General features: G+C 41.4%; 1 protein-coding gene across 3 annotated transcripts; it reads right to left on the bottom strand.

Annotated features, from left to right (window-relative positions):
* Nucleotides 1–27,943, bottom strand: ALDH18A1 (aldehyde dehydrogenase 18 family member A1). 3 transcript variants are annotated; one of them, XM_074908027.1, is made up of 18 exons: nucleotides 27,922–27,943; nucleotides 27,586–27,709; nucleotides 22,884–23,107; nucleotides 21,157–21,306; nucleotides 20,962–21,066; nucleotides 19,365–19,523; nucleotides 18,681–18,771; nucleotides 16,963–17,087; nucleotides 12,912–13,056; nucleotides 11,976–12,049; nucleotides 11,235–11,334; nucleotides 9,903–10,123; nucleotides 6,263–6,400; nucleotides 5,958–6,153; nucleotides 5,684–5,805; nucleotides 3,397–3,583; nucleotides 1,775–1,870; nucleotides 1–760 (listed from the first exon to the last, which is right to left on the bottom strand). In XM_074908027.1, the coding sequence occupies exons 2-18, from the start codon at nucleotides 27,677–27,679 to the stop codon at nucleotides 579–581; spliced, it is 2,409 nt and encodes an 802-aa protein (XP_074764128.1). In that variant the 5' UTR covers nucleotides 27,680–27,709; nucleotides 27,922–27,943; the 3' UTR covers nucleotides 1–578. The 3 variants fall into 3 exon arrangements, with proteins under 3 accessions (XP_074764128.1, XP_074764130.1, XP_074764131.1); XM_074908029.1 differs by having other exon boundaries at nucleotides 19,371–19,523; XM_074908030.1 differs by lacking the exons at nucleotides 22,884–23,107; nucleotides 27,586–27,709; nucleotides 27,922–27,943 and having other exon boundaries at nucleotides 20,962–21,085; nucleotides 21,157–21,270.

Here is a 27,943-nt window from a genome sequence, read left to right as displayed (position 1 = left end):
TGCAGTAGACAGTTGTGTTATTTATCTACAACAGTCAACAATACAAAGAAATTAGAGATCAGGTCTCTTGGGCAAGCTTACTATGCATTTAGAACATCCATCACAAGGGCGATCAAATAGAAAGAAAGCAAGCATAGAGCTTTCTGGCTTTCAAGAGCTGCCATGACTACAAGACTGAGCTAAAAAAACCCTATCAAGTTTGTTCTCCAGAAAAGGTAACTGAATAAAACCAAGACTTAAAAAAGAAAATTATGCTCCACCACCAAGCATATTCACCACAGGGAGCATTTGGATCCAAAAAGAATGCAGTAGCTATTTAAATTTTTCCAAATGTTACCTGTTTGTTTCAAAGAACTCTGTCTCAGAAAAGTGAGGTCAGTTTACAGATACCATCTAAGAAAACAGAGGCAAGGAAAAAAAATAATTCATAGATGGGATTATTTTATATTCATTGTACTGCACAGTGACCGAGAACAACATTCCTGAAGATGAATAATACCTCCCTCCCAAGAGAGGACCCCAAATCCTGAATATAATCAGGAAATATTTATACCCCTGGGTTCCCCCCCCCGATGTTTTTAGTTGGTATTTCTCTGAGGAAGAGGGAGGCTCTCATGAAGATACTTCATGCTGCCATGCTCTGAGAAGTCAGAAACAACATGATTGTCGCCCCTCAGCAACCACTTTGTAGTTAAGAGTCCTTCAATTCCCACTGGTCCACGTGCATGGATACGAGAAGTACTAATTCCCACTTCAGCACCTGCAGGGAACACAAGATAAAGGTAGTTTATCCTTTAAGGATGTTCACTTCATACTAAGTAGTTTTGCACCTTTACGTAAAGACTGCTGCCTGCCTTTCAGGGACCTGCCTTTCTCCACTCTCTCCAAATGCCAGAAGTTATGGTTACCCAATGTAAAAGACAGAGGAGCTTAACTATTACATTAGAAATAGTAATGTTTATACTTCTGGCTGCTACAGAGTTACTTTTTGAAAGAAAGATGCAAGAGAGCAAGGTATCTCTTACATGGATCTTAAGACTTGATTTTTGTGGGTTTAATCCCTTTAAAAAAATAAACAGGTCAAGTCTGTGATCTTATGTCCTTCTTTATCACATTGAGGAGATATTGCAAGACCCTAACTAGAATTTTTTAATCACACGGAACAGTGAATGTTCCAGCTGACACAGTAATAGCCTGCTACAGAGTTTCCTGAGTTTCTGCCTCAAGAAAGACTGTTTCTCTCGTCTTCTGCAATTCACAGTAGGTGCTCCTCTTCAAGCAACTGATAGTCAGTTTGTTTCTTGCCTTTCATTCCTCAACACTGCGGGGCTGGCACACTGGGCAGCAGCTCAGTCTGCCCAGCAAGAACGAAGCTTGGCATTATTTACAGTATCATTAGAAAAATAAACAAAAGAAAAACTGTTCATCCATTTCAGATTCTTTGTTGCGTCGCTCTACCACGTATGCATGCATACTTTACTGATTGAATAGAGCTTCAAGGATCCAAAACATCTTTGATCCCTACTGCTCAATTCATCTACATAGTCTGTATAGCAGTATTACCTAGTTCTGGCAGGAAAGCGATATTAAACTGTCTGCTGTTCCATGTGGATGGAATGTCTAGGCTTCAACTTGTCCTGTGGTGCCTTTCCTGAATACCTTACATTAGACAGTAAGATCGGAGACTAATACTATTTTCCAGGATTCAGACTGCCACACTTTTCACACAACAGCAAATCCTGCAGTCACAGCCATGCAGTATTTTCTCTCTTACCAAGTCCAAATCTATAGCCGTCAGAGAATCGGGTACTGGCATTCCAGAAAACACAAGCACTGTCCACATGCTGAAGGAAGAACTCTGCTGTTTTCTCTGTGAAAGAGGCAAGGAGAAAAATAAAATCCAGTACATACAGAATGATCATGCACTCCAATAAGTACAACATAATACAGTGAACAGATATAAATTAATTTTCACATGCAACCTTATCAGATAGTATTTAAACAGCCTGGGCTAAGACATCCTCATTTATACCTTCTTCCCAGGGTGCTTATCAAGTAGACACAGCTGTAAATGTTACAAGAAGCTCGCAAAGGTTAGAAGAAAGCAAAAAGATGTCTAACTCTAAATACATCCAGTCTAGAACCTGCTAACAGGGATAGTTGTATGACTGTGGAGAAAGGACAGCTGCCCCAAACAACATTTTGCAGGCTGAGACAGCTGAACTACAGAGTCGGCTTTCCATTAATCTCAAACATGGAATTGTTACAGAAAATGAAAATTCCTAAACTAAATTAAATTGCAGATAATATTTGGGAAATACAATACAAAAATACCACATGAAATCAGCTAACTAACCCAGTTTAACACAGAACATGCAAGACCTGAGCAAATTCAAGCAGTTATGCAAGTCTTAGTCCTCTGGAGGACTCCGTTCTCTGTAAGGCTGCGAGCTGCCGGTCAGTTGCCTTTAGTGACAAGATGAACATATTTCCAGTACAGTCCCTAGCAAATCACGAGTGCACCAGGTCCCATGGCAGTGGGTTATGGTATCAAATGCATGCCTTTTAGTGATACTCATTTAAGCTCGGCAGGAGGTACAGAAACAGAAGCCTGCTTGACTCACACGCTTGATGAGCCACAGATCAATATGACCTTACTGCAGCTGATCCTCAGGAGTTCCAGGCCTGGTCCCAGAGTCAGCCTTTGGCTGGGCGCAGCTCTAGCTAGGTTTCGAACTGGCACGATGTTCAAACTGCATGCAGGAGAGGTGCTAAGGATAGGAGCAGCACAGAGCTGCACAAAGCAGCACAAGTTTACAATAAAGAGGCAAGAAACTGCAAATTGAGATAAATGCGGTTTTTATACTAGGGATGCAGAAATGGTAAGTAAAGGACTGGGAGAGGTAGGGAGAAAACATTTGTGGTCCTTGTTTGCAAGATCTAAAAATGACACAGGAAGACAAAGTGGATCAAGTCTGATCTTCCCTACAATCCCTATTCCCTCCAGCAAGGTACTACAGAAGCTCGCCTCATCAGCCTTCAAAAGGCCTAAGGACACCTCCAGGTTTCAAGAGGTGTTCCAACAAAACCCTCTGATGCAGTAAGTCTGCTCAATACAGGAACACAAAGCAATCTGCCTGGAAAGAGCATGTGCTGCCTTGCCACTGGCCAGCTGGTCAAGCACATTCCTTCACATCCTGGAATAAGGGCCACACAACATGTTTTTTCTGAGCTAAACAAGGACTGTAGGCACATTTAGCTCATAGGCCTCCAGCTGATCATGCCTACTACAGACCCAAGAGAAGAACAACTACTGCAATGCAAGTAGTTACTTTAACACCAAGAATTAGCAGCCAAACCAAAACAGTAGCTTAAGCAAGCAGACTAATCACTAACCATTCTCTGTGATGATAACATCCGTGTGAGAACTTCCGTACTTGTGGATATGTTCAACAGCCTCTTGGACGCTGTCCACCACCTCAATGCAGCACTCCAGGTCCCCATATTCCGTGCGGAGAGACTTCACTTCTGAAGGGCTGAATGTCAAGTAGGATGCAAACTTTGGGCCAGCGTGAATCTTCACCTGCAATACCAGAAACATTTTGTGCTGCTGACAATAGCAATGCCTTCCAGGTGGAAGTGTGGCTTCTTGTAGTCTGTGTGGGATGAAGTTAATTTTCTTCATTTACAGTCCCTATGGTGCGATGTTTTCGACTTGCAACTAAAACAGTGTTGAAAACGCACTGTTGCTGAACAGAGCTTGCAGAGTGTCAAGGCCTTCTCTTTTTCCCCCACTCTGTTCCCCTAGAAAGAGGGTTGGGAATGTGCAGGAAGCTGGGAGGGGACAGAACCACAGTAGCTGACCTGAACTGACCAAAGGGAATTCCATTCCATATAATGTCATGTGCAGCAATACAAACCGAGGGGAGGGATTTTTTGAAGAAGGTATGCATTGCTCAGAGATGGCTGGGCTTTGATCTACTTGTAGCAGATGGGGAGTAATTAGGTTTGCCTCACTTGTGTGTTCACTGTGTGCAGTGTAAGAAAAAGAAGCCTACACTTTGGGAAACTTAGCAGATTGGTGAACTAGCAACAAGGTACAATAGCTGACATGCTACCTACCACAGCCTGCTCCTAGTTCAGGACTCATTTCAAATTATTTAAAGCAATTGCATCACTTAGTCATCAGGCAGGAGGACAGTAGAACACTAGTACTGGGAAAACAGCTAAAATATAGCAGCCAGCCCTTGTTTTAAGAAAGCAACTGCAGTGCAGAGAATAACTACAAGAATGCTTCCAAGTTTGCACCTAGAAAAGACTGAAGATCTTGAATTACTTTTACCCTTTTACTTTGTAAACTGACACCAGCCCTCTCGGAAGCGTGCGTTTCAGACACAAAGTTACTGGGTACAAAACAAGACAACTCACACAATTATTTTTCATTTGTTATAAAGACGATCTAATGCATTATCAATCTCTAAATTTAATCATAGCAGCTGAGACACCTAAACAATGAGAGATAATTTAGAACTGGTACAGCAGAGAAATCCCCAAGCAAATGAAACATGGGAAATTTTGAGGGGACAAACATAAATGGGAAATAGGCACAAGTCTGCAATATTTGAAGGCTTTTAAGAAGGTATCTGTAAAATGGCACTTTCTTGTACAACTACAATTTGTAATAATGTAATGCAAATTACATGAATTGGATAATCCTGCCTGATATTTGCATATTTCTCGTTAGGTCAGATTAGAGAGGTGACATCCTCCCCACTGTATTAGGAGCTAGGTGGGTGGTGGTGGAAAAGCACTAGTCCTCACATTACCCCCATCCAAAATCCAGAGATCTGCCCTTCACTCCACCCCTCCCAAGAAATATCCAAGCAAGACATGAAAAAAAAAAAATCCATTAAGTGAGGACTTGCTCCTGACTACCGATCAGCTTCTTTTACTATGACCCTTTCAACATCACCAGAACATATGGCCTCTCCATTTCACCTGCATTAATCACTGCCTGTACACCCAATTTGCCCAATACATACTGCTGTGTGAAAATCCTCAATTTAGGTTTAATTCACACTACTTCATGGATATTTCTCTCCCAGTGTATCTCTGCTACCTTTACTGACAAAATATTACCCATGTCAAGACAACTAACTAGTATACTGGCCTTTTGCTGTTCATTTGATGTACCAGGAGGAAAAATGGGTGGGGATGAAGATGAAAGGCATAAAAAAAAATGTTGACAAAGCAGATTCAGAAAGGAGAAATACAGAAAGGTAATTCACTTGGGTAAGAAGCCAAATGAATAGATTCAAGGAGAGGCAGCTTTATGTCTGGGAGGTTAACAGCAATTAAGTCAGAATTAAGAAGTGTGGCAAAAGGCTTGTGTATACCTTCTTTTAAGGCAGATTATTTTTGCTATACAAAAGGAAGTACTTGTATCCCAATAATGGCACGTAGATGTCCTGAAGAAGCTGCTTTCAGATCATTTCTATGGGAAAACTTGGGGTTGTGTGCAGAGAAAGTTCTTCTCAAGTTCATTTATGTGTACAAAGAGACATACGGATAATGTAAGTGTTATGGCATCATAAAACTAAACAGGGCTATACTAGCCAGACCAAATGCTTCTAAAGTGTTAGAAAAAAAAACACAAAACAGAACACAAGTATGAGTGACTAACCTGTTCTACTCTCAACATGTCTATGATCTGATCAAACAACGGGGTTCTCAGCAAGTCTCGATGAATTAAGAGAGTTTCCAGAGCATTACAGGCAGCAGGATATTCACACTTTGAGTCTCTGACTGAGGTTTAAGAGTAGATAATCGGTTACATAACATTTATGACAAAGATTTTGAACAGCATATGAATTATCAATTACCACAACCATATCGCATATTCTAAATACGAAGTTCAGTTACACACATGACATTCAAGTCACCCTCTCCCAGCTTACTTATGCGTGTGACCTTCTCAACGCTGGCATCCGTGTCCACGTACACATGACAGATCCCTTCGCTGTGTCCCATCACTGGGATTCCCTTAGCAGATTTCTGGATATTCCTGACTAGCTGTGACGAACCACGTGGAATGATTAGATCTATCAACTTATCCAAACGGCAGAGATCTTCTACTTCCTCTCTTGTGTTCACCTGTGGTAGTTGCAATATTAACAGTCTACAGTTTGAACTCTCGAGTTCTGCCCATACTTTTTATACACACCATATAAAAGGAATTGTTGATATAATTCTAGGCACTTACTAGTTGCACTGCATCTTTTACTCCATGAATGGAGAGTGCTTCTTGTGTTAGATGGTGAAGGATTTGATTGCTGTGTGCTGCCTCTTTCCCTCCTTTCAGTAGTAAGCCATTTCCACTGGCTACAGCCAAAGCAGACACCTGTCAGAATTTATTTTAAAAAAGAGAAAAATAATCTGTCTCTCCTGTTGGAATAACACCCACGAAATAGATTAAGAAGAGGATTTTTAATACTGTTGATTTACTCCATGTTAATGTACATTTTTCATTTTATGGCACTAAAAAATCATTACAAGTAACAGCACATTTAACTCCAAAAATGACATGTGTTAGTGTTTCAGGAACAAACTTGAGTTTTCAGGGTACTATTGCCAGGGGAAGACTGTAGTGGACAAGTTGGAGGAAACCTTGGGCACAGGCTCTAGTACAAATTGAGTAGCTGTGTAGGCAGTCACCCAAGCAGAGTAATTTTAGGTGCAAGAACTTTGTCCCTAACCATTCTGGCAGACAGCTAATGAGCTCTTCCTATGAGCAGGAAGAACATTTTCATCGTGCTATCTAACAAAGAAGTCATAAAGAGACAACACGTGCCGTACGTGTGGGAAAAAAGCTTTCTAGACAACAGGCCCAGCATCCCCTGTACCACCTTGCTTTCATGTTGATCACCAGAAGGAACCAATATTGTTGCCTTTCTCTTTATGGTGACAGATTTCACCTATTTGAGTCCAGCAACACAACTAGGCCATATTTTTTAAAAATGCTCCAAAGTCGTCACTGTTTTTTGAAAATTAGATAAAAAAATTACTTCTGCTGTTGAAAACGTATAGCCCATTTGTTCAGTCTCAAACCACTAATTCTTATTGGTGTTTTCCCCACTAAACTGAAAACCTCTCTAACAGAGTGGGGGGTGGTAGGTTTTTTATTGTTTCAGGTTTTGGTTCTTTTCTACTTAGGAGTATGCTGGATGTGATAAAGCTCTCTTCCCAGACTTATTTACTTTTGCATCTGTTTTTGTCTTCCTCCCATTCACAATGGCCTCACAATTTGTCCACCTATTTGGAAAAAATAGCATACACTCCCTTAGAAAACAAAATCAGATCATCCCCAGAACCTTTTAAAATGAACAAATTAATCATTTGAAGTCATTCTACTGTATTACTATATTCTGAGAAAGATCATATGTATCATCATCTGTAGGTATCACCACCAAACCTGCACTCATTAGTACATCAATTGTATGCTGTTGAGATGTGCATGCCAGAACTAGCCAGGCTCACATCTAAGAAGCAGTTACCTTAGCGGCACACTTCAGATGCTGATCTATACCAAAAAATGCTAAACCCATTAGATACATCTTCTCAGATCATGTTCTTTCCCCTTCTAATATCAAATGGATAGCAACAAACACCGTGTTTGATATTCTACTTCATCCTGCTGTCAGCAATTTGAAAAGAATGTTGAAAAATTAGAAATACTTCAGAAAAATACACTAGTCTAGGAAGCCTGCCTTACATAGATATTGTGTGTCTTTCTAACATGAAACTAGACACTAAAAAGCAGTCTGATTGTATTTTTAAAATATCTTGTAGGTGTCTGTCTCTCCAAAGGTCAGCATCACAAGGGAAAGCTAAACAAATAAGCTTGTTTAAATAAATAATTCCACTCTGAAGGCATAGGATTAAAAGAAAGGTTATGAACTGATTTGAAAAAGTAAAAGAAAAAAAATAACCAAGAATTAAGACAAAAATAAAAAACCCTTTGTGATAAAAAGGGGAACAGAAGGTAAGGGTTTTCAAAAAAGTTCAGTTCCTTCAAAGAACAGCAGACATGACTATACTTCAGAGCAACAATTGGATTTGGTATAACCTACAGGAAGCAGTCTGTGAAAGATGTTCACAGTTTGCCCTCCTAAGTGTAGAGGTAAACATGCTGTGTGCATATGCTCATTAGAAGCTTATTAAATCTTACATTTAAACAAATCTGCAATTGTTTCACCTTTACTGCAACTCAAGACTGAACTCCAAGCACTGACCTAACCCTGCACAAGCTGTCTCCAGTGAGGAAACTGAGCACGCCCTCTTCCAGGGCAAAGTCAAATTTTCCCTTAACTGCTTGCCCAAAGAAGCATGAGATGCAGTAGTGAACTAAGGAGGAACTGCTCCCCTGCACTCAGAGACTGTCCTACTATCAGTTACAGCATGGGGAAGAAACCATGCAATTCAAACGCAGAGGTATCGAAGATGATCCTCTGAAATCGCATCAGAGAACAGGAGGCAGGAAGAAAAGCAACTACCAAGACAAGCTATTCCAAGTCTGTAAAACTAAGTGGGAGAAAAAGCCAGCAAGAGTCAGTTTGGTCTAAGTGTTAAGGTAAGATAAACGTGAGGAAAAAGAGGGAAACATCATCTATCCAAGGGAAGAGACCAGGGTTGAAGTCCAGGCAGACAGACTAGAGTGTGACAAGGAAACACGCTGGTTTATCCATGAAGAACAGGGCCAGCAGCAAGGAGCTAATAATGGCAGACAAGGGAGACTGGTGCCTTTTTGTTTCATGGGAACTTTGCCTAGATGATGCTTCCTTTCAGTATGAAATGGGGACCACTCACAAAATTCAGGCATGAAGTACCAAGCTGTCCACTGGCCGAGTCTCACTTCCTTTTGAAGTGTCTGTAACCCCCACTTTCTCCTCAAACACCTGCTTATATGTTAGAGAATTCAATCGATCTTCCTAGACACCTAACGTTAATCGTAGGAAACAGTGTTGATAATGAACTATTTTTCTTTTTAAACTCTATTACAGTTGCTCAGTAGTCAGGAGTTAGAAAATGAGATCAAGGTGGCCTCTGCAACATTAGTTCAGCCCCCATATTTTCATGCATTATAAAAGCATTTATTCACAGCAATACTCCCACCCAGTACTGCAGTGAAGGTATTTGCCTTTAAGATGCCTGCCTTATTCCTGGCACAAAATAAATAACATTCACTTACAGTACACTATTTTTCACTAGCCTTTCCAGCAACTTCAGTGCTTAAGACCTTAGAACAGCATTCTTCCTCACACCCATCTCACTACCAGTGAGTAAAAGCTATCATTCCACCTCACTGCCCACAACCAGTATCAGTACAGGACAAACGACTGAAAGCCTGTAACTTCTGTCCCTTCTGCGCTCAGCCTTTTAAATTTTTTTATCATGTATTCCTCACAGTTACAGTTAATTACTAACATCTGTATTAAACAGTTTTGGCTTAACCACAGCCTGCAGTTCAGCTATAATATGCAGCATGGACAGATAAAACAAGTGCTTATGGGCAGGAGCCTCCCAAACTGTGAGTCAGGCACTGAACATACATTTGTAAGACACAGACAGGAACTGGACCATCTGAAGGTAAGATAACTCCTTCTATTCGTTGGGTTTAAAAACCAGAACAAAACCAAGCCTGAATAACTCTGAACACTGCAGCAGCAACTCCTGAGAATATCTCTGCATGAAAAATAGGGATGCCAACAAAATCATTTTCAGAAGAATCCAAGCAAGAGTTCTTTGAGACAAGACTTTTTTCAGCCTCCCAACTGCTCACCAACAGAAATACCCTTTCTTCTGTTGTCAAGGAATTCCCAGTGTAATCTGCCCTTGTTACATACCTGTGGAAGACAGTCAGGACGGGACTCAAAGATCACGAGAAGGACGCCAATAGGTACTGTCACCTGCTCCAACTCCAGGTCTTTTGCTATTCGTGTTCGTCGAATTACACGGCCGACGCTGTCCTGTGAGGATGCTGCAATCTGACGCAGACCAATAGCCAAGCTGTTCAGCTTTGACGTAGACAGACTTAGACGTTTCAACAAAGGAAGTGCCAATCTCCCTAAGAGAAAGAAAAAGTTGTGCTGGAAATAGACTGGTCTGCCTAGACTCAAGCAAAAGCAACTTAAACAAGTGGTGAACCTAAGGAAAATTCAAGTGTTTCTCATGCCCTAGGCAAGAAACCTACCAGAGATGAAAAATGCACAGCATTAAGTCCAGTAGGCACAATAAAACCATTGAATATGTGACAATGATTTCACCCACCACCACATTTTCACTTTGATGGGGTTTAAGTGATATGTACATGAAGCAACATCAACACCCAGAAGATAAGGTTTGTCCTATTACAAGTACTCCTGTATGTTTGAATTTCTTATAAATTTCTACTCTTGTAGTATTTCTGGAAGGTTCAGGTAGTAATTTCATCTTTCTATTTTACAGAAGAAAATCCCAAAGCACAGATGCATGCATAGCATTTGTGTTCAGACTGGGCATGAATTTTCTAGTCTGAACACATCTGGACAGTAGGTTAACCCAACAGCATCCCCTCTGGTCAGTAAAAAACAGTTCCCTGTTCTTGTCTTTCACAAGGTATTACAATTCATGATGTGTCATTTTCATACATTTGCTATCCATATATGCACACATCCCAGTCCCAATTTCTCAATGAATGCATCAGTCCAACACAGAAGAATGGGTTTAATCCAAGCCACCTATGGAGAACCTTCCTCCATCAGGAGGAGACACAGTTCCTTTTGGAGAGAATTGATTTTAAGTATAGAGATGAAAGCCTTCCCCTCAGGAGCCAAACATTATCTAAACCAGCCCAGAAAATACTTACTTTATCCATGAAAATAATAGAGATGATGTTTGTTATATTCCATTTCTAAAGCAAGCCTCCTTTGGCAAAATGGAGCGCCTTTTTTTTTTTTTTTTTTTTTTACAATATGCTGCCTGTTGTCTTGCAAGGCCTGATGAAGGTATCTGTTTTATGTAATTAAGGAAGCTGCAGCTGTTTACATGGTCAAGCTCTCAGGCTCCTGGGTTCACTAATCTGTGACAGCCATAGTGCCCAACCCCAGTTGACAGAAGATTCTATTATTGCTCATCTTCATTGAAGCCCAGAGAGGTTCAAGACAATAAGATTATCATGGAAAGACTTGAAATACTACCTTTATTTTCAGCCTCTTCTAAGTCCTTTTTGTTTGCCAAGAGAATTTCTTCTCTCTGGTCAGTTAGTAAGTCAGCAAGACGATAAATAATCTCTGCTCTCTGAAAGAGAAAACAGTTTCTGAACCAACTTCTTACACAAAGTCCATGGTATTTGACATCTGGTCTCCTTCAGTCCATTTCTGTTGACCACATCCTCTCAATGTCTTGACTCCTGAACACTGTGGGCCAGCTGATTTTTCCAGCCTGCATCACATTGAAAAATTAAGATGAACACTGATTCAACCTTTACTTTGCTTTTTATTATCTTGCTTTCCATACCCAGTATTCTTCACCAAACCCACAATACTCTTCCTTTAGGACCACATTGTCTTCTTCACAACAGATGTCACATTTTACCTACTCAGCTGCAGAGCTTCTCCTTTGCATACACTACACACAGGAATGAATGGAGCAAGTTATTCCTGTCAGTTCTTCAGCAGCTCTGTTCACAATTCATTTCTGTGTGATATTTGATGCTATTAAAGTTTTTATAAACCCCACATGAAAGCATATATGACTTCATGGCCCGAAGGTACATTATCTTTTGGCGTTTCTCATCTCTTTATGCATGCTACAATCAAGACGATGGATCTGGCACACAAAGAATAGATTATTAGGGACCCATTTGTGTTATATATCCATGCTGTAAAACTTGCCACACATTCACAAGCTGAATGAGTGATGCCATATTGTTCTGTCACCTGCTCAGGCTGTAGAGCCGCCAGGGTCCTGCCACCAGCTCGAGCCATTTCACCCTGTTGCTCTACTGTAGGACCTGCAAAAAAACCCAAAAATATGCTATGCAGACAAAGTGACACACATATGGAAGTGAACGCTAGGCCTTTCCTCTTCCAATTCTTTGCTCAAAGCAGGAAAGCAGGTATAGAGTCTTGAACAGACATATTCAAGAAATCTGTTGTATATTAAAACAGGAAAATCTGCACCTGACACAAAAATACTGCATTTTAGAAGGGTTTAGAATTTTAGAAGGGTTTTAGAAGGGTTTAGCATTTTAGAAGGGTTCCTATAGAAGAAAGGTGGGTTTTTTTTGATATGGAAAGGTTACTTCTGTTTCTATTTCAAGTCACCAGGTTCAGGTAGCATTTCCCTAAAGAGTTTGCAAGTAGCTCATGGATAAACTAAGTTGTGGTTTTTAAATCTTCTGAAATTGCCTGTAAAACAGATGACTTGAAGGTGATAAATATGACCCAACTGCTATTTAAGAAGGGTCTCAAAGAAAATGCCAGAGCAGGAATTCCAGTGTTATGGAAAATATCAAGAGGTACACTGGGAAGTCTGAGAAAAGAACCTGTGGACACATCATTAATTAAACTATCTTAGTTCAGCAGCACATTCTACGTCCACACTTTCACACTGAAATCTTCAATACTAGACAATAACACCTAAGACTAAAGCTGGCAGAAATACTACTCATTGCATTCTTCAAATATAAGTCTGATGCAGCAGTTTATCAGCTGGAGGGAACCACAGCAGATGGTTCAACATTTTCTATTCCTACTTTAGAAAATACCTTTCAAAAACCATTTTTCAAGTGTGGTTTCCCAGTTATTGTAACGGTCTAGACAAGTTTTAAATCTGACCTTTCAGGAAATCTCTGCAAGTCTGCATGTACTCACCTGCAGGTTTTACCTCTGAAAAAAAAGTTCCAACTTTTTTGCCTTCCACAATATCTGTGATGACATGACCTGAAATCTTGGGGTGGGTTCCATTTGCAATCACCACAGAGGTGCCTCCCTGGAGGGCCCACAGAGCTGCTTTCACCTACAGTGAAGGACAGAGCCAGTTCTAGGAAATTGATTTGTTATTTGAATCACCACTCTTAACAAAAGTTCTTCCTTTACTTTGATCTCCAGATTGATCACTTCCGTTTTCAAAGAGCATTCAACACACTTTAGAAAATGAAGCACTGAATGAGATCACGTATTTATGCTTTACCTTCCTTTCCTTAACTAGCTGTCACTTCATGAATGTACTGTAAATTTTCCCAACAGCCTGCTTTTTTCAAGATTTCTGCAAGGGCACTTAGGTCATATGCTCTTTTTCACCATTACCTTATGTTCCAAATTCTTCTTACTGTTTGAAGAAAAACAATTTTCTTTTTTGAAAAGATTCTGTTGCCAATTTCCCTGACATTGATTACCTATCAATAATTAATCCACTTTAAGTGACCACATGATATTGCTTGTACTGCAGAGCACTTTCCTAGCCATTACCATATAACATTAAAATATTATTCAATATCTTTATCAGTCTGAATTACTCCCTTGAAGTTTGATCAGCCTAAGCACTCCTTGGGGGTCTGGTTAAGATGTAGAGGTATTCTCACTATTTAAAACCCTTTGGTCAAACTATGGAGCTTGCTGAAGAGTTACTCTGGTTTCCACACGAAGTTTTTACCTACTTTGTTCACATTGCCTGTTTATGTTCTCATTGGATTTTTTATTTATTTGCTTCTACTTTTTGCCTGGAAGGACACCTATTGTCTTAATAGTTGTTTCTTTCAGTAGCCTCTATTCAAAGACTTCACACGTTTTCAGTTTTGAATTATATGCTTTTTTATTTGGCATTTCCCCCCTTTTTGTTGTTACTTTGGAAGAGGATTCTATACATATAGCATTTAGGAGTCATCTTCAAAGGTTGGGACTGCAGCACACTAAGCAATGTATAAAAGCAAGACACATAAGATCTAAGGCAAGAAGCAAGTCTGAAACATGAAAAATCTGATGTCCGCAGACAGATGGGAACTGAAATCAATGATGCTACCAGCTCACCTGTGTGCTAAAGGATGTCATGGAGGGTGGGTGGGGAGGCAGGCATCGCAACCAACAAGAGCTCTATGAAATTTAGGGGCAGTACCTTTGTAGGCATTGCCTTAACATGAAGGGCAACATGAGTTCCCTTTGTGAACTTCAGTGCTGGCATACTGGAGTTTGCTTAGTCCTTCTGTAGAATGTTACATTTACAGCAGGATTAGCTTATTAGTAAAGGTCCTTTGAAATCCCCATGTACTGATTAGTCCTAAGATTAGCCTCTTTCCACACACCTGAGCCATTGTTTAAGGCATCACAAAATGACTTCTCTAAAATTTCCCCCCTCCAACGTTTCACTGGTTCAAGCCAAAAGACAAAAACACAAACCCAAATCCCAGATGTTACCTGCTGAAGAGGTACTGCCTGTAGTCTCCTTCATTTCTTTTCCCGATCAAGGTATGAGAAGCATTATCTGACCACTGTATTTAATTACATGTCATTTATTTGACTGCAAAAGCTTCTCTGCTTCCTCACTTCTACACTTTCCTAATATGGTTCTACAATTAGGTATTACAGCCCATGTTCACTAGGGGACACCATCTGTCAGAGACGTCTATCGCATCAAACTCGACTACCACAAGAACATCAACTGCTCCATTTTCCCCTCAAATTTCATGATGATAATAAAGATTTGTAATTTGAGCTACCATCTGTTTATTCTATTATTGATGTTACAGTTTTCAAAAAATATCATCCAATTTTCAACTGTAACAATTTCCTGTTACAACAGCAGCATTGAGATTTGCCCCTACATGACTCAGACAATGATACCAAATACCTCTAACAGGTTATTATTTTTACAATGCAAGTACTCTCTGACCTTGGCAGCTTTCTCCTCAATACCTGGATTTGTTTAAACTATTCTAGAAGCCAGATCAAGGGAAAGTTGTTTCTAAATAAGCTCTGTACATCCCATAGTTAGAAATAGAACACAAATGCCTCCTCCTTTTGCCACCTTCCAGTCCATGCTCTGAAATATGCCTTACCCAATTCTTCAGGAAAGGACAAAAAACATGGTAACTGGTGAAGAATTTCAGTTTGGTCTTCCCCTGCTTAGTCAGTATCTACTTCAGTTTTTACAGACAACCTTCCAAGAAGGGCCCTTAGGAAGCCCACACCAATTAATACTACTATAGTGCATATCCCAGCATCATGAGACACATATGCTGAAGTCTTACACCAACACCCATGTTTATACATTCACAGCAATGAATACCAAGGGCATCCAACTGTACACAGCACCAAGAACCATCTACCCTCCTACCTCTACTTATCTTGTACTCAAGAACTGAAGTATCTTCATCTCCACCACTATATCCTTCAGAAGCAAAGAGCACACTTACAAACTCAGAAAAGAGACAGACACCACACCAGATTCAAATGACAGGGATTGCCAAAATCTTTGGATTATCACACAAGAAAGAAGCGAGGACTGACCTTATTTTAATTTAAAACACCAACTTAATCCAGTTCCAAATGTCACATTTTACAAACTACTGGGATGCAATTCATTAGTTGCTCTTTTCAATTCTCACAGATCTAAAAGAGACGCTAAAGGAACCCATGCACTCCTCCAGGATACTCACAGAACAGCTGAGGCTGGAAAGGATCTCTGGAGATCATACAGTTCAACCACCTGCTCAAAGCAGGGTCAAATAGAGCAAGTTACTCAGGACACCATCCAGTCAGGTTTTGAACATCTCCAAACACTGAAATTCCACAAGTTCCCTTGGGCACCTGCTCCAGCACTTCAGCAACCTCATCGTAAAATTCTTACATTTCAGTTTAATTTCTTGTATTTCAATCTGTGCCCATTGTCTCTTATCTGTTCCCTGGATACCACTGAAGAGAGTCTGGCTCTGTCTTATCTACATCTCCCTTCAGATATTTATACACAAACCTTCTCTTCTCTGGGGTAAGCAGTCCTAGCTCTCGGCCTCTCCTGGTGTGACAGATGCTCTGACTCTTTAATCATATTCACAGCTCTCCTCTGAATTCACTGTAGTATGCCATGTCCTTCTTCTACTGTGGTGTCCAGAACCAGACACGACTCTACAGATTGTCTCACTAATGCTGAGTAGAGGGAAATAATAATTTCCCTCAACCTGCTGGCTATGTTCTTTCTCGTGCAACCCAGGATGCTGTTGGCCTGGTTTACCTGAAGGGCACATCGCTGGCTCACATTCCACTTTGCTGTCTACCAGGATCCTTATGTCCTTTTCAGTGAACTGCTTTTAGCCGGTGAACTCCTGTCCTGGTTCAGCTAGGATAGGGTTAAGTTTCCCCCTGCAGAGAAGGGGGAAGGGATCTCCAGCCGGGTTATTCATACCATGCTGACCTCAGGTCCGGGTGCGGAGAGCGCGGGAACTTTTTCCTTTGTAGCTTTGGTCGCGGGAAGCACACGGCGGGTTTGTTCTGTGACCATTTGCGGTATTTCCCTGTATATCTTTCGTCTTGTTCACTGTTATTGCTGTTTATTGTTGTCATCATTGCTACTGTTGTTGTTCAGATTGTTTATCACACTGTTGTATTAAATTTCTTCTTATTTTAACCCGGGGTTTGTGCCTCACTTCCAGCCTGACCGGCTGAGGGCGGGGGGGGGACAACGGCAACGTGGTCTCTGGTCCCGGCAGGGCCTAAACCAACACAACTCTCCAGCCCATACCAGTCAATAGAGTTATGCCTCCCTAGGGGTAAGACATGGCATTTCCCATTATTGAACTCCACAAGGTTCCTGTCTGCCCATTTCTCAGCCTGTCCAAATCCATCTGAACAGCAGCACAATCATCTCATCTACCTCCCTTTCCCACGTCTTCCTTTCCTTCTCAATAATAAAACAAATGTTCTGTATTTCTACCTTGGCTTCCATGCCTCCCATTCCCACACGGGATTTGGTTCCAAATGTTACAGACTGCTGGTCTCCTGGGTAGAATATGTCAATGAGCTTTGCATCATCAGATCCTGGAGGGCTGTCAAAGAGTCCTGAAATAAATAATAAAAATCTGTTAGTATTACATACCCTCATCTCCAAAGCTCACCCATGAAAAAGAAAAAAAGAATAAAATCCATGAGACTGAAAAGCTGTATTCCACTTTACAGGATTGAAAACTTAAACTGAACCCTGGTTTTGTGGGACCGAAAGCATGAGACACTCAACAGGCAGACTCAAGAAGTATATCTTTACTGAAAACATAACAAGTAAGAAACAAAAACCCACAGGCTGAATAGCTGCATGCAAGCTGGGAGGTAGTGATATTTGGTTGAGGTTACAGAGATGGTTTATGGCTTTTATACATTCAAAATCAGGACTTACATATACAATTGAACAAGCAAAGGATAGTCCTCCTCACAAAAATCTCAGATTATATTCTTGAATGCTGGGTTCTACAGTGATAAACGGGGCAATTCAGAAATATGTAAAAACGGTAACTACTGAATTCTGCTAACAAGGAACACAACACTACAGACACATACTCATTAATTTTTTAAAAGATCTAGTAATTTTATGTAACTATGTTTGGAGTTGAATGATGCTTTGGTTTACCTAACACATTAAATCTAAACTCTACAACCATACTTCCCAGAAATTCTGTGTGAACAAATACTGGCATTACAAATTAGAAAGCACAAGTGCGGACCACCTGTGTCCTTCCTGGATATCTTGGGAAGAAGAAGACACACATCTTTCCATAAACAAGATGTCACATTGTATGAATAAGCTTGTAGGATGGGGGTGTTGACTTAAGTTTTTTTAGAAGGTGTTTTGACTATTGCTTTTATGAGTCATTCTCAGTCATTTCAACTAGAATGAACCATGAAATCCAGCTGAATCTGCGAAAAGAAACTGTTCATGGGAAGGTACCCCCTTCCTCCTCAGGGCCTACAATATGTGCCAATGTCCATGATCCACCGAAAGAAAAAAACATCTGGAGAAGAGAAAAAGACTATGTGACTTGGGTGATGTGGGCTGCACTGATTTGAAACCGCACCCACTACCGTCCTCTCTCTTGAAAACGAACTTCAACATCCATAGGTGACAGACTCATGTCACAGCAGCACAGCTCAGAAGACTAGAGCAGTGTAAGCCAAATGTCTGGGAGACAGAAAAAGCTAGTGAGTTCCAGGTATCTGGAAGACAATGACCAGGACTTGTAACGTACCTGTAATTCACTGAAAGACAGAACTTGCTGCCAGAAGAAACAAGGTACTGTAGAAGAGTATTTGGCTTATACTCCTGATTCTAAACACACAGCCTTTATCCTGCATGTTACTCATGACTGTATCGTACATTTCTGAGAAGCCAGCAGATGTACCATAGTACCTATGGTATTCTGCGTTCTGGAACAAGTCTCAAGTTCACATGTGTTCTCCCCCATCCCGACTCAACAGTGTGGCAGACAAGTCTTTGGCTTATACAACAGCATCGGCGTTGGCTATATGCCTTAAGGAGTTACGTGGTACATTGTAATTGTCCCTTTAAAAAATATGAACTCAAGAGGCCAGTAAAACGCAAAAACCAGTTGGTTTGACTATCCGATGTACTTCAATAAAGCAAGAAAGTAATGACTCACAAACCTTCTACATCTGAGAGGACAATCAGAAGATCAGTTTTCATTTCCACAGCCAGCCGTGCTGCCAGACTGTCGTTATCCTTCACACTAATCACCTGCAATGCACATGCATATCAGCAGCACTGAATAGCAGGAGGAACTAAGACATTATTTGGCCACAACATACAGAAGCAAACTACCTCAGCACTACCAAGTCATTCTGAGCTACTTTGTTCACACCCACTGGAAACTTAGAAGGTGATCTTTGTGTCAAAGTACATATGCTTTTGGAATGCAGTAAAGCGGTATCAAAATAATAATCAGTGTGATCAGCACCTGCATTCTTCACCTTGGTGCCCAGCGGCAGGAGCAGAGGTACTAACTGAGCCTGCTTTAAGTGGAGGTGCTGGAATAGATGACCTGCAGAAGTCCCTTCCAGCTTCAACTACTCAGTGAAAACTAAACTGGGCATGCTTACTTTTAGCAGAGCAGACATCATCTGCCATGCTTTCACCCCAGCGTACTGTATCATGCCAGAAACAAACAGGTCAGCATAGTGTTCCAGTGCCCTCTGTCCATATTACTGATTTTTGTATGTTTGTTTCCCTGCTGCGGGCTTCAGAGGTCCCCAGTTATGGCATTAGTGAAGTACACATTAGTGCTGTACCATCTACAAGCAGAATCCAGCCCCTTGCAATACTTTACCCACATTTACCCCCTGTAGATCACTGTTCGGCTCTGGAGGTGGAACAACTGCATCATTAGTGTTAATTATAGGGACTATATTCATTCTTAAAAGCTCATGCAATGTTCCATTTAAGTTCCGACGCTTCTGCTCATCATGGAAATCCAGGTTGGTGACTAAAATCTAAAAGGAGGGAAAAAAATTAATATGTACTTAGCCTACCACTTTTCCTGAGAAGAACATCATAAGCGTATGTATTAACATCTCATAACAGATCAGGCATGCCTTCAGGTCACTAAAGAAACATAAGCCACATTTAAAGGATAAAGAATATCTGAGACATGTTCTTTCCACAACATTTTCAGGTTTATATGCCTTAAATTCCACTGGAACTTATAATGGCCTTTCTCAAGCTGACAAATCACAGGCTTCGGGAATCAGCTTGGAAAAAAAAACCCATAAGCAGAACATAAGTGCTGATGATAACTACTAAATCCCTAAACAATCTGATAGATTGCTCAAGACACTGCCTTTCATGTTTTTCTTTGCAGTGTAATGTTTCTACTGTTGCAAGCAGAAGGGATGCTTTGTCTCAAGACTTCTCTTCAGCTCTAGAACTCACTTCCTTTTCTGAAAGAATCTTGGTCTTAAAGCCTCCTGCATGCAGACACCACCCCTTTCTTCCTGGCATTTTAAGCTAAAAAAACCTCAATGCCTGCTCTGAAGAGACATTTTTTAAACTTTTACTCTGCCATTGGATATTTGAGAGCTAAGCAAACAACTCCACCACACAAACATTACAACAGCACTTTCAATCAATGTGTACACTGACTTTTTTGGCATGGGCAATTAGTTCTTTTAAATCCAAGGAAAGATAGCTGTCTACAGAGGACAAGATTATAATCCAGCACAATTTATAGTGATTGCTAGCTATACCATAAACATTTTAATATCAGCTATACTGTATTATAGGAAGAAGTTCCTCCAAGTGAGGCTCCTAATTTAATTAAAAGTGTCTAAACAAATAAGGCCTTACAGTTGATGCAATTCTGTATTCTCAGAGTATTTAAGATAAGCAAAGCCTGTTTAAGAGTAGTTCAATTAATACAGTTGCAGCATGCAGTATAGGTAGAAGACCCATGCTAGGGACACCATCACCCACAAGTTAGAAAGGTTTAAGGAGCAGATGGACAGCAAGTTCTGAAGTGGATATGCACTTCTGTCAGCTTTACAGAACATGTGGCAGTTCAGCCTCTTGTGATTTTTAAACCCTCACTTCAGATCACCACCTTCGGCTTTTGTGAAAAAGACTTTAACAGACACACCCCCCCCACTCCACCCCATACATAAGAGCAGGACACATACAAACTCAAAAAAAAAAAAAAAAAAAAAAAAAAAAAGCCTGTTTGCTTCACCTTGACGACAGGTAACTCCATCTCAGAAATACTTAGCAAGTCACTCCTGTATAAGCTACCATTTACACTACAATAAGAAGGCCCAAAAGTAGGATGGCAATGGAAATACAAGACTACAATAAAGACAGCAGCACATAAAACATGGATAAAATCCAACAATTCTATCATTGACCGAAGTAGCCAGTCAGTAAGAAGGGATCCCTTACTTGAGCTGCACAGATGCTGTACTGCGTAAACATGGCCTCGTACAGAGCCATTAGTCCACTCTGGCCAGCTGCTGCACAGGCTCGGGCCTCCAAGACCGGGATAGCCTACAAAGATCAAGAACATCTGTCAGGCAGAGACTTGAGCAGGTAGTGCCCCAGGTTCAAGAAGAAGCAGGAGTGCTGCCAGCCACTCACCATATCTTTTAGCTGATTCTGGCCTGAATGAAGCGCTTGCCTCACACTCTGAGAAAGCAAGATCTCATGGCGTAGGCGCTGCTTTCCGAAAGCTACAGCACCACTGGTGACAATCATCATTTCCCGGCCCTGATTTTGAAGCATTGACACCTGTAAATACAGAACCTAAGAAATAGGGCCTGGACTATGACCACTGCTAGCATGACAACTCTGGCTGTTACTGGCAACCGTATGATCACCAGTTCTTGCTGACGGTGCAAAGCAAGGCAACCACCTTCTAAGACATTCCTGCATGCCTTCCTAGCCACTCAGCAGCTATGCAAAGGACCGCATGCAATCTTCAGCTTCTGCTAAACTTTCTTTTCACAATACTAATTTTTACAACAGTCATGCTGAATTTTCACAATACTTATTACACAGTAACACTTCTACACCCCTTGCCCCTCCACCTCCATTGCTACAGATAAGGAAAGATAAGATATGAAAAAGCTGTCAAGTAGCAGCTGTATCTTCCGCCAACCTTCTTATTCACCACCCATTCTCAAGACCGCCATTATACAGTAACTTTGTATTCTAATAGTGAAGAGACTAACTCTGATAGTACAGCTTTTAATTACTTCTTCCTTACATGCATCTGTCCAGATTCCTTTCAAAGCTCTAAAGCTAAATGTCTTAGATTAATTAAATGTATTATGTTGACTTTACTTCCCAGAGAAGACATGTCCATCTCCCTCAAGGTCATAATTTCATTTTGGAGAACCAATCTATGAGCTGATCCCATCAGTTTTTCCTACAAGTAACAAGGTTTCAAGCTTTCTCCTGGAGGAAATCGGCAAATGCTCAGGTAGTCAAGAAGACTCTACTCTTTCTGCTGATTTCACAAACTTCAGTGCCACTAGATCCAGCTAATGCCCTAGTCATGTCTTAACTATTGCATAAAAATCTCTCTGTGCAAATCTCTCTATATATACTGGGTCTGGCCAAGATAGAGTGAACTTTCTCCATAAGGGCCCATATAGTGCTGTGTTTTGGAATTCAGGACTAAAACACTGTTGATAACATTCTGCTGTTTTGCCTATTGCTAAACAGTACTTGTAGAGCATCAAGGCTTTCTTTTTCCCACTATGTCCCATCACAGCAGGTAAGGTAAGGGTGGGGAAAGAAGTTCAGGGAGGACACATCAGGGACGGTTGACACAAACTGGCCAAAGGGACGTTCCATACCATATAACATCATGCTCAGTAATAAAACTGGGGTAGCAGAGTAGCCAAGTGCAGGGGTTGTCTTCCAAGGTAGCTATGACTTGGGGACAAGCTGGGCATCGGTCTGCTTGCACAAGGTAGTGAGTGATGGTCTTAGCATCAGTTGTTTCTTTTCCCCTTTCCTTCACTAACTGTCTTTATTTCAATACATGAGTTTTCTAACTTTTGCTCTTCCTATTTTCTACCTAATCTAACTGGTGGTGGGGTAGGGGTGTGGGGAGCAAACAAGTATCTGTGTGTGTGCTTAGCTGCTGGCTGGGGTCACACCTTCTAACAAGGACTTACTGAGTTACATGGTTTATGCTACTACAGCACAGGGGGATGAAGAGGGGAAAGGCCAACATAACATATTGCTTTAAAAAGCCATCACTGCTTTATGAGTTTTTTCTACAATCTTCCACGCCATCCAACAATTCCCAAGTATCTGAAATTAAAACAAACATTCCACTTCAGTCACAGAATTACCTGCTCTACAATAGACGCCAGCCTCCCAAGGGCCAAGCCGCACTCGTCCCCTCGAGTCACAACAGCACTACCCAGCTTCACTACGATCCGCTTCGCGTGCTTCAGCTCGCTGCGGTGCGCAAACGATTTTCCATGTGCGCGGCTGAGTGGCATGGTGATAAATGGGATGTTGCTCCAACAGCGGATGGATTCATTCCTTAATCTTTGGTTATGGCAAGGGAGATCTGTGGGGAGGAGGGGAGGGGAGAAAAATGCAGTCTTAAGTGTTTCATTTAGACTTTAAGCCCTTGAAGTCATGTAACATTTCCTCCCTTTCCAAGGCTAAAGTTCACAATATGCTTCTCAGTGACTGGGAATGAAAGGCTGGCTTTCAAGTCATCAAAATAAAGTGAGAACCAATGATATCCGAGTAGCAGTAACCATCCCTAAAGTATATAAGGCAATATTGCATGGTCACAGAGCTTTGACTCTAGGCATCTAGAAGACCAAACTGAAGGACACTGTAAAAGAGCCCATACAGCCCACATCAGAAGTACTAGTTTTAAAAACAGTCTCCTTTGCCTTGCTTCATTAGATACAGCTAGAGAGCTTTCCTGTCTGCCGTAGCACAGAAAGCTTGACTGTTAGGAAAGAAAACAAACACAGGTTTTACAACATCCCTGAGTTGGGTACTTCTGCATATTGCTCAACCAGGGGCAGTAGAAGGGGGATGATAGACATATGAACTGGAGGTCTCCTTCCTACAGTTGTTGAAGGGACAAGAGACAGTCACAGCACTACACAGGTAAGATACAAGATACATAAAGCTGACACTTTGTCCAAATCAATGAGCTAGGGAACATTTCTCAGCAAAATCTGTTTTCAAAATGCCTGCAAAGGACAGTAAGACCACTATCAGTACAGCAGATTAAAGAGCATAGTGACTATTAAGGTACAATCACAAGGAACAGCCTGGATCCTTTCTAACTGACAAAGAAGCGGACCCAAACAGATACAGTCCCACAGTTAAGCTGAAGGAATGAAGGCAGATGGAAAGCACTTCCACACACTTCATATGAAGTTTTGCAGAGCCACAGTGAATTGTGCCTGAAAAAGGAGTCGTGTAGATACCTGTAGTCCAAGTGTGTCAACTGGATAATACAACATGGATAAGCCATTTACATGAAAAAAATTTGAAGCTACATTTCCTTATCTTCCATTTAGTTCTTATTCTATTACTATTCAGAAACTGCATTAAAACTGCATTAAACCAGCTCAACTTTTAGACAGTCTCAAAAATACCAGCCTAGCAAAAAAGAGGAAGAACCCCTCTGACATAATTACAGAAAAAACGGCTACTGAGGCTACACTGTGGCACCAAAAGTGCAACTTAGTCAAAAGATGGCATACATTCATGGAAAAAATATGGAGATCATCATACTGGATGCTACTGAAAGGCATTTAAAGTACAATGCAATCATCAGGCACAATCAACATGGGTTCACAAAGGGAAAGTTCTGTTTAACTAATTTGATATCCTTCTATGATAAGGTCACCCGCCCAGTGGATGAAGGGAAGGTGGTGGATGCAGTTTTCAGGATTTTAGTGAGGCTTGTCATACTTTTCCTAACAGCATCCTTCCAAACAAGTTGTCCAACTGTGAGATGAGCAGATTCATGGTGCACTGGATGAAGGACTGGCTGGATAGCAGAGCTCAAGGGGCTGCAGTGAATGGGGCTACATCTGGCTGATGACCACTCCCCAGTGGTGTTCCTCAAGGCTCAGTCCTAGGACCAGCACTACTCAGTATTTTTACCGATAATCTGGATGCAGGAGTCAATTGCACTGTTAGCACATATACTGATGATACTAAACTGGGACGTGCTGCTGACTCTCTCGAGGGACAAGAGGCCTTGCAGAAGGACACAGATAGATTGGAGCACTGGGCGATCCTCAAGGGCATGAAACGTAACAAGAACAAACGCCGGATTCTGCCCGGGGACAGAGGAACACTGGGCACAAATATCCACTGGGAGAGGAGTGGCTGGGGAGAGCCCTGCAGAGAGGGCTCTGGGGGTGCTGGGGGGCAGCAGCGCAGCAGGAGCCAGCAGCCTGCCCCGGCCCCAAGAGGGCCACCCGCATCCTGGGGGCATCCACGCCGGCACGGCCAGCGGCCCGAGCGGGGACTGTCCCGCCGTGTCCAGCGCTGGTGCGGCCTCGCCTGGAACGCTGGTGGCGGGGCTGGGCCCCGCCGCTGGAGAAGGACGTGAAGGGCCTCAACTGTGCCCCGAGGAGGGGAACCCAGCTGGGGAGGGGCTGGGAGGTGGGTGCTGCCAGGGGCGGCTGAGGGCTCCGGGCTGGTCCCGTCTGGAGAGAAGGGGCTGAGGGGCCGCCTCGGGGCTCTCTGCAGCTGCCTGAGGAGGGGACGAGGAAAGGGAGGTGCTGAGCTCTGCTCCCCAGCACCCACGGACAGGACGCCTGGGAATGACTCAGAATGCACCCGGGGAGGTTCAGACCAGACATCAGGGAGCATTTCTTATCGAGAGGGTGTTCAAACCCTGGAACAGGCTTCCTGGAGAGAGGCTCGAGGCCCCCAGCCTGTCAGGGTTGAAGAGACATTTGGACAATGCCCTTAAGAATATGCTCTAACTTCTGGTCAGCCCTGAAGTGGCCAGGGAAATGGACTAGACGATCATTGTAGATCCCCTCCAACTGAAAATATTCTATTCTAGTCAATCCTAACCAGTATCTCCTCTGAAGATGTAGAGGCTTATTTAAAAATCAGTAAACTGAATCTTATGCCATGGTCAGAGTTATCTGATTTTATTTAATCTGTTCAGTCTCTCTAATTTTGATACTTTATAATACAGAATAGATTAATTTATAACCTGAAGTGACTATTCTGGGTGTTTCTTCTGCTGGAGAAAGACTTGGATGAACACAGTGCTACAGAAAATAGAAACTTGTCATTTAACAATGTTTTAAGTAAACAAATCTTTTGTTCATTATACATGCAGAAGAAGCTTAAATGATTAATCTTAACTGAGGTCTGCACTAACACGTCATGCATATAAAAGTAGAAGATAAAATCTGGAGAGGAGTTTCATTAGCCTGTCATTTTCATGAGGGGGCATTCATGGGAATGTAAATAAGGCCTACAATACATATGAAAAATAGTTGAAAGAGTCCAATTTAACTGTTCTTTCCAGCATTATACAGTACTATACAGTATTCACTTATCCCACACAGTATGACCAGAAAGGAGTTAAACCAATTTGTTTCCCATTTTGTTGGTTAGAGCTTCAGGGTTTAGAAGGTTCCAAGGTGGCAGTTGTTGAGGAATAACCAGTATCTGAAAAAAAACCCACTTAGTTTTTCAGAAAAATGGGAAAAAGGCAACGGTTCCAGAACAAGAAGAAAATTTCATTCATCTCCACTTAAGTCCTAATTACTAACCTTGCTCTGTGACTGCATAAACCTACCATTTTTAGTTATTTTAGACTCAACTGAGATATCAGCTCCCATGTTACGTAAACAAAACATTTCTGGTGATACAAGCCCATTAACTTGCCTTATATGCAGTTAGGGAGAAACTGATAGAGCCATCCAGCCAACTTTTTGGACAAATAGGTTTCTAGGCATTCCAGTGTTTATATCCAGTACCTTATCAACAGTTTCACTTCCTTATTAATGAAGGGGAAATATGAAAAAGATTTAAGTATGTGGCACTGCAGATCATTTTAGGTAATGTGCATGAAGCTTGCTTCTGAGTAAGGAAGCAGAATTTCAAAACACACAAGCTGAACACAATCACAACAGCAACAGTACAGAACAAAAGAAAACTGTGATAAATGCCAGTCTAGCTTTAGAATGCAACTGATGAAGTAACCAGAATTGTTCCAATACTGTATACTGACTACTGTTAATACTAAGGAATAATTTTCACAGCGTTAACCATGAGTAGTTTACTGACTTTAGAGAATGCAGAATATGTAGAAATACTGCAAATGCAGAAGTCAACAGAGCTATAGAAAAAACCAAGTGTAGCATTTTTAAGATTTCAACATTCATTAATTCATATAAACATCAACAAAAGAGAACTGTTAACACACAGACCAATGGGAAATTAATTTTGCATGCAACAGTAAACAGTTAAATCTCTTGATCTAATACAGTTGATCTATCCTTGCCTTCTCTATTTCAGAGCACTAACCAAATAGATAGTGAATGGTTCTCTCAAGTTAGATTTTCAGGGAACAACTGTTTACAGGGCACCTATGTATTTCCACTCAGGTTTCCTGCAGGCATCTTTCCACTTTTATCTAATCCAAACAAATTTGAGCTTCACACCTTGCTTTACTCAAGACATCTGTAGGCTGAAAATGCAGATGGGGGTACAGGCACAATCAGATCTTGTTTTCCAGGAATGTATGAGGTTGAAATAAAGAACTTTTACAGTAGCAGTACTTTCACAACGCATTTTTTTTTTCTTGAAATGCACATCAGAATGAAAAACACACCCTCCCAGACAACCAGCTGACTATTATTGAATTAAGGGAGGAAGTAGCATTAAGAAAGCAGAGCTTCAACTGCAGCTCACTGTAGAGATTATAGGTTTTGAATGATGTTAATGAGGTGATTTTACTTTCAACACAGGAAGAATAGGTGTGCCCAGACACATACTGATTAACATTATTACAAACATGTGCTTTCTCATACATACATAAACGGGAAACGGCTGCGATGGCATGTGGCGATAACACAAAGCACCATCCAGGGGAACGGACAAGAGGGCTCAGAGCAGCTCGACACAACATTTTGGGATGCCTTCTGTAAATCAAGGATATCTGTAAGTTAAAAGGAAGGGAGGAAGGGAAAAAACTGGTTAAATATTAGTGAATTTCCATATATATTTCTCTCCTCTCCTGCCACCCCCTAGTCCTCTTTGTCCTGCACAGTCTTAACACAATTTCCTTGTGCAAGAGACAGGCAGCCCACTCTCTCCATTTTGCAGAATTCTGACCGTGACTTAGAAGAACTGAAGGCCCCTGTTCCCTACCTGCTGACAGAGGATCACTATT

The sequence above is a fragment of the Athene noctua genome, chromosome 5, assembly GCF_965140245.1.
Source record: "Athene noctua chromosome 5, bAthNoc1.hap1.1, whole genome shotgun sequence".
Lineage (NCBI taxonomy): Eukaryota > Metazoa > Chordata > Aves > Strigiformes > Strigidae > Athene > Athene noctua.
The sequence above is the reverse complement of the archived record's forward strand: the minus strand, read 5'-3'. Positions and strand labels throughout refer to the sequence as shown.